Here is a 7,816-nt window from a genome sequence, read left to right as displayed (position 1 = left end):
CCTCTAGGGGAACCTACATATGGAATTTGAGAAAGATTCCTTCAGTACTTTCCGAGAAATAGCGGTAACAAACTTTAACTGTCAAAATCCAAGATGGCCGCCTGTCAGCCATCTTGTTAAACGATCAGTCCCAAAATGCAATATGCACAACTAAAGTCCTAGGGGAACCAACATATGAAATTTGAGAAAGATCCCTTCAGTACTTTTTGGGAAATAGCGGTAACAAGCTTTAACTATTTAATTCCAAGTCTTGTTGACCGATCAGTCACAAAATGCAATATGCACAACAAAGGCCCGAGGGGAACCTACATATGAAATTTGAGAAAGATCCCTTTAGTACTTTCTGAAAAATAGCGATAACAAGAATTGTTAACGGATGGACAGACGGAAGGACGCACGGAAGGATGGACGGACCACGGACCAAGGACAAAAGGCGATTTGTCAGACTACATAGATACAAGAGATCCTCAAAGGATCTTAATCCCCACTATGGAATATTCTAGTCAGTCAAAGGATAATAGGGTCTTTTTCTTTGTTTTCCATTCTTTTCCCTCTTTCTTAATATATATAAAAAAAATATTGAATATACACAGGAAACTATATAGCAGCAACACACTTTCGTTGTCAAATTCAATATTGTTACTGTCAGCCATGTTGTGTTTGGGTTTGTTTAAAAATGGTTATGAAGAACCAAGGACCAAGAAGCAGACCATACAAGACCTTTTCAGTACCTTATATTAAAGTGTCAAATTCCAAGATGACTACAAATGATATCATTCTTGTTATTTCAAGATCATTCACACAAAATACAATAGAACTCTTATGGACCAAGAGGAATATACACAAGAAATTTTAGTGTTTATACTTTCAGTACTTTTTGAGAAGCAGTAATCAAAACAAACTGTCAGCCATCTTGTTGACTGATCAATTCTTCACTGTAACAAGGAGAGTAATTAAGACAGGTTTGTTCAGCCCATTTCTTAGAAATAGCGATAAAAAGATTCAGATATCGAAATCCGAGGTAACTGACTGTCGGCCGTCTTGTGTGATCAGTCCAAAAATGCAACACCCATAACTAGGACCCACACTTAGCCTATATATGAAATTTGAGAGAGATCCTTTTGACACTTTCTCAGAAATAGCAGTAAGAAATTTCAGCTACTGAAATCCAAGATGTCTGCCTGACTGCAATCTTCAGACTGATCAGTCCCAAATTTGCACAGTTATATTATACAGGGCACTTGCGATTCAGACTAAATGTGTTTTGTAGATTAAGACAATGATGACTCTGATAACATCACAAGAGTAGATAGAATTTTGTACTTTATTTATAGTCTATATTCGGTGATCTTCACACTGCCACACAGTGTGACAACTGCCTATCTTCATACCCGGAAAACTAGCCAATGAAAAAAGCATGGAGAGCAGGAATGTTTGTGAAACTGGGCCTGTATGTACAATATATGTATTTATGATATGCAACCCAATTGTTATGAGCCCTTGCACTCAGAAATAAAATCAGAAGAAATGAAGTAAAATCATAAAAATTCCAGCCATGCATAAGCCTCCGCATCAACTATGTTCTTGTTTGAGACAGCTATTTGCACAATTGCTAGCTTGTCGTCAACTACTTTATACATGTACTACAACCACATATCTTTTCCCAAAAACATCTCTGTAAATTTTTAGGTTCAAACAGAAATCAGAGTTGTACCCCTTTGTTTTCAAAAGTGTGAGTACAATTACCTACCCCTCTAAACATTATATGGAGCTCTGATGTACTTCAGATGTATGTAATTTCAAATATCTGAGTGTGCGAGACATCATAAATAAATTAGGCCATATACCAAAAAATATTTGTTTTTCTGGAAACCTGACGTCCCACCCTATAAAATCAGTGCTCAAAAACTTTATATCAGTTTTGCCCTCAAGCAAACAAATAACTACCTTATTTTTCTTGTTTTGCACAAAATCAGGAATATAAGTACAAATTCTGGAAATTTAAGACACCAATAATACCCTGGGAATCATTCCCATGGTTTATATAAGGTTGAATAAAGTCTATTTCAGTTGTTCACTGCAAGAAACTGGGTAGAAAAGAAAAAATATTAAAAAAAAAATCCCTACCTACCGACCCTTAATTTTTAAAGTGACTGTTACCAGAAACAAGAAGATATTGTAATAAAGAGGATGCTTATTAGAGAACCAAAAAGTAAATTATGAACAAAACAATTCAGTAATATTTTACCTCTTTTTGTATCCGTGGCACATTAATCTGTAAACATGCATATACTGTTCCTTTTAACCTTTGAGATGCATTATTATGTCATGATTCCCATGTAAAAGACTCATACAACATCATATGTTGTAAAACACTGTTAAATCCACGGAATGGGGGTATTTCTACACCTTCAACTTCTCCTTCAGAATTGGGGAGGGGCGCATATAGGGTAATTACGGTAAGTATATAATATAGGAATTTTCTTGTTTGTACGTATACAGCTTACACGTTTTCAGCAAACTTAACTTTTAAGTGTCATGTACCTGTATATGTCATATACATTGTACAATGTAAAGTAATGGTTAGGAAAAAAGGGAAATAACCCTGAAGCTGATATATATCAATTATGGACCTTTGCTGAGGTCCATATGAAACATCAAGTCAATATATGAATATATGATGAAGATTCATTCGCATGTGGTAATTAGGATGATGAAGGGAAACATAAGACGACCTGCATTATGAAAATTAAAGCCATTTGTGTTTATGTAAGTGGGCCTTTAAGTCAAATAAACATTCAAATTACCATCAGTTCGTAAGTTTGTTATCACATGAAGCTAAGATAAATTTGCATGTAAATAAATAATGAACTAATCACATTGGTCATTTTAACAATTATTCGATTTGATCGTCTCTACAGTCATAAAGGAGTAGATATGATAGGACCAGTATTTGGCCTTAATTTTTCAGGCCGAAAAAAATTAACTCTGATCCCCATCAATTTCATATCAATAAATACTCTCATACTTGCCATTCATCAAAACATAATTTTTTATAACCATGTACACGATGTGTCCCACCTATGACGTCATCAAATTGATGATTTTCCCCTTCTCGCCAAATTTTGCTAGAAATTCATCATCTTTAGGTTAGAAAAGGCTTGAAATGGATTTGGCCGCCACCTTTGAGCAACTTTACATTTTGCATGGATATGCGTAAATACATGATACACAACGCGTGAAAATCTCTTTTTGCTCCACGAAGGCGGCCACATACATTTTTTGGAAAAACCACTCAAAAGGTATGATTTTTCAAGGATTTTTGTGAAAAATGGCGGGAAACTGCATGTTGATGACGTCATAGTGAACATAATTGGCACATGCGGGATATTTTCGAGATGTAATGTGTTAGCAAATGTATTCAGCTGTTATATGGCAAAATATGTTGTTCTTTACTGGAGAATTAATTTTGAGGCCATATTTGAGTCTTAACGTACCTTCTCCTTTTCACAATCAATTGTCTCTATTGTCTCTAGGAAAGTTGTTCAGAAAAATTGATATCTGAAAAACACGCACACAATGGTCTGACTCGTCTCCTATCCAGATTCGACCTTTATGATCTACAGCTATGCTGAATGGGTGTGAGAACTCCTCAATGTCTCCAGGTGCCATCATACCCAAGAACTCTCCCTCAGCATTCAAAACATGGATCAGTCTAGAAGATGCATCTAGAATGTACAACTTGCCTTCTCTATCAAAGCACAAATTCAACGGCAGAAAGCGGGAGTCCTCCTGGGGAGCTAACAGAAACGGAAAGGAATGTGGATGGTTAGCTCCCTTGTACTGAGAAAATATTTCGCCGTGTTGTGACAGGAGAATAACACATCCCTTTCCTTTGTCAGCCACAGCTATAGAGTCATTCACAGGATTAACAGCCACTCCTGCGGGATTATCAAATATCGGACCGTCACTAGTATGTCTAACTTCTCGGATAAGGAAGCCATCTTTATTTAGTATAGACAGACTTCCTTCATTAACCGTTGTTTTTTCTGTATCCGGGTCAGATTTTTTAGCAGGCTTTGATGAGGGTCCACAATAAACGACACGGCCATCAGAAAAGGCAGCTAGAGAATGAGGATGAATGTCCTTGGTGTATGTGAATCCCCTCACTAGGGACTCTGTCATTAGCGCCACAATGGACTTGTCTCCCCAGAGGGAGATCAGGAAATTTCCGCCTGGCTGACATACAACAGATGTTATTATACCACCGAGGTGAATAATCTGCTTCCTCTCACCTTCCCAGGTATAGCGAACCAGATCAGGCCCAGCAGTCGGTATTATCCAACACTCATCCTCCGATATAGGATGTATACAGTTAATAAATGGACGTTCACTACTTCCTGGATACTCACTCTCAATAACAAATGTTGATAATGGTTCCAACTTGAAATTGGTCCTAATAGGAGGCAAGGCAATAGATAATGAAAATGGTATTGCTATTGATGCTGAATTCCGTCGTTGTTGTCGTCGTCCTGAGTCCATTGATTCATACTCTTCAGAGTCTGAGTCAATAGTGTTATCATCCTTACATTCAAACACATTACGGTGTTCCTCTCCTGACAACCGCAATGCTTCCCGGTGATCAAACGCACATTCACTACACATACTCTGGTTACAGTGTGAGCATGATTTCAGCACCCGATCTTTCATACAACAGCTACAAGGGAGATGGACTCCTTCTTGTTTAACATGTGTGTCTGCTATGAAATAGTTTGTAAGGAATCCATTAACGCCTTTTTCTGGTATCTCCCAGACTTGTCGACACAATGGACATGTCAATTCATTCCGCCCCCTATTCTTCCTGGTATAGGTCCTTAGACACTTACAACAAAATGAATGACAACATTTCAATAACTTTGGCTCTTTAAAGTCGTCCCAACATATAGCACAGTTATCTCCTGAATCCATCTTCTTTGTTTATTACTTTAGGAGAATCCTTCAAATAAAAAAAAGATGTCATTTTATAACCTAACCAGCTTATAAATCATTTCCATTACAGGAAGAATTACTGAAAAAAACTAGTACTATGTATACACAAATATAAAAATGAGATGAACTGAAACTACTCTTTATTGAAATGTTGAGTAATTAACCAGCATAAGATACATTACTTGTAAAGTGCCAGCTAACAAACTGTGGTCATTACAAATGTACACAACTCACTGACACCAAAGTCTGAAAATCCACATGCTTAAACAGTAAAGCAATAATGCGGCCAAATAAATTTTATGTGTTGTTGAGCAAGCATGCTAATTGGCAAAAATAGTACCAATGTTGCGGTCATCCTTAATAACAACAAAAAGTGACAAGAAACACCAACAAACGACAGCATGTTAAATATGATATGCAGAAAAGCAACACAGGGTACGTACGTTGTTCAGTACATCAAAATAAATATTTCTCCCAAGTTTTGTAAAGATTGGTGCAAAAATGAAGTATTTAAAGCAATTAGAATATTCCGAGATCAGCTGCTGGCCAATGATAGATCAGGTGTAATGTGACGGTATACCGACAACACTTCGTAACATCATAAATATTTTTTAAAGAATCTAATGACAACAGAAGAGGTGTTATTTGTCGTACATGTATGTGCAAAATTTAATTAAGTTTGGAATAAAAATGAAGGCATTATAACTGTTTGAATCTTACGAGATCATCGGTTAGTTAGGTGCAGTCGTTTCCTGTCACATGTAGTCTTTTCTTGTCACTTGTTGTCGTTATTAAGTGTGACCCAAATGATAACACTCCTAAAAACTGGAGTCTGCTCTATCAATCATGATCTATCACTTCTTCGTTTACAAATCAAGTTACTTGCCTGAATTGTAAAATTGTCTTTGTGAAGAAAAACATGTTCTGTCTGTCATTAAAATAGCAATGTTGCCTAACTGATCATGACCAATTAACGGGAAGTTTTGTGGAAACTTGGAATGTGGACATTTTTCCAAATTCCGTCGTTGTTTTTATCGTTATGAATTAGAATGATACGTCTTATATGAAACATTTGTGAAACATAATTATACAAATGAATTCAACACGCAAAATTAAAGTTTACGTTCCCAGCAGCTGGATTTCCCCAGGCAATGGTGAAAACGAAAGTAGACATTTAATTTCTGTATGTAAAGTTTCACGATGAATTGTGAACGAAAACTGCGCACATTGCATTAAGTAGTATCATAAGTTTACTTTTCATTTTGTTAGTACATTAGCTGGTGAACGATGTTGTATAAATGTAATGAATACTAGGAAACATGGGATAATACAAACCTGTTTACATCGGTTTACATCCTGGTTCACTTCGAGTCCTCCATCTTAGTTTGACAGATTACTTCCGGTTACGGGTTGACCTACATGTACTACCGTACAGATGTGTGTTTCAGATTGGTCCGATTTGACATGAACGTTTTCCACTTCTAAAAAAATTATATTATATTTAAGTTGAAAATATGTATATCTGATCACAGGGCCATGTATAGTTTCTATATGAAAAAATAGCGAGAAATATATGTGTTATTTTATATGTATTTCTGGCTATTTTTTTCATATAGAAACTATACATGGCCCTGTGATCTGATTGCATTCCGACAAACTTTTAATATATAAGATCTATTCAATAAGATACGTAATGTACCATTAAATGTAACAGTTAAATACATGATATATGTTTTCCTTGATTAAAAATAAAATGTGATGTTGAAAATCATTAATTTAAAATTGCTTTAATTATATTTACAAATAATCACAAATATTGTTTTATATATAAACAATCTACTCTGTATTAGTACAGTTAAACAGCCTAACTATTACATGTAATTGTACTAAAGACTGTTAAATGGACGAATACAGCTACATTGTACATATATGACGCGTTATTTTTTATTTTTTTTTATTTATTTATTTATTTTTTATTTTATTTTTTTTTTTTTTGATCACGTCAATACAAATACAACTCTTAATATACGGAAGTATAGTGTTTTAAACATAGTACAGGCAAATGTTGATTGTATCCCTGACAGTCGTTCTAATGGTTCAGATGTATGAAAATAGTATGTTTTAGACAAATCCCTTTTACTCAGAATTGATTATACCAACATGTTTTTTTGGTAAAAGTGCATTATTTTATTTAGGACAATTGCAGCATTCTCAAACGCATTTGTTCACAATATTTATATATTTGGCATTTGTTATTTAATATATTATTTTCTCATTGATATGGTACAGTGGCGTAGGAAGATGAAACGTGGTGTGTGTGTGGGGGGGGGGGGGGGGGGGGGGGGGGTCCTCAAATTTCGACCCCCCCCCCCCCCGCCCCCGCACCACCATCACCACCACCACCACCATCACCGCACCCCCGCGGCCCGCACCCACAGGAAATACTTTATATACTTTTTCAATATATCATTACATCCTTGCACACTTTTATAGACAGTGGCGTCGCTAACTAGAAGTTAATCAATATGTCACGCGGTTTATGACAGGTGCCTGTTCGGACATTTGTGATGTTATTTATTTGTTTTAATCTACTCGAACATACTTAAAATTCTATGTTTACATGTAGAAGTAAAATACAAAGCTTCATTTTGAATATAATAGCCGTTTCTTTATTTAGATATATTGCTTTAACGTATTTACCTGTGTTTCTTTTAGCTAATCCTTCTTAGCAGTTCTCAATACCGGTAACTCTTGCGTCAGTTAATTAGCGACTATTGTATATCACGTTTAGACTAAATGCTGTTTACATGTTTGTTCTTGTATGTTT

General features: G+C 35.7%; 1 protein-coding gene across 1 annotated transcript; it reads right to left on the bottom strand.

Annotated features, from left to right (window-relative positions):
- Positions 1–2,809: 2,809 nt before the first annotated feature.
- Positions 2,810–6,415, bottom strand: LOC138321118 (uncharacterized). Its single transcript, XM_069264561.1, has 2 exons — positions 6,325–6,415; positions 2,810–4,996 (listed from the first exon to the last, which is right to left on the bottom strand). Exon 2 carries the CDS (start codon positions 4,966–4,968, stop codon positions 3,514–3,516), a length of 1,455 nt encoding a protein of 484 aa, XP_069120662.1. The 5' UTR covers positions 4,969–4,996; positions 6,325–6,415; the 3' UTR covers positions 2,810–3,513.
- Between the last annotated feature and the right edge of the window lie 1,401 nt (positions 6,416–7,816).

Source organism: Argopecten irradians, chromosome 4 (assembly GCF_041381155.1).
Source record: "Argopecten irradians isolate NY chromosome 4, Ai_NY, whole genome shotgun sequence".
NCBI lineage: Eukaryota > Metazoa > Mollusca > Bivalvia > Pectinida > Pectinidae > Argopecten > Argopecten irradians.
This window is presented reverse-complemented; position numbering and strand designations above follow the sequence as displayed.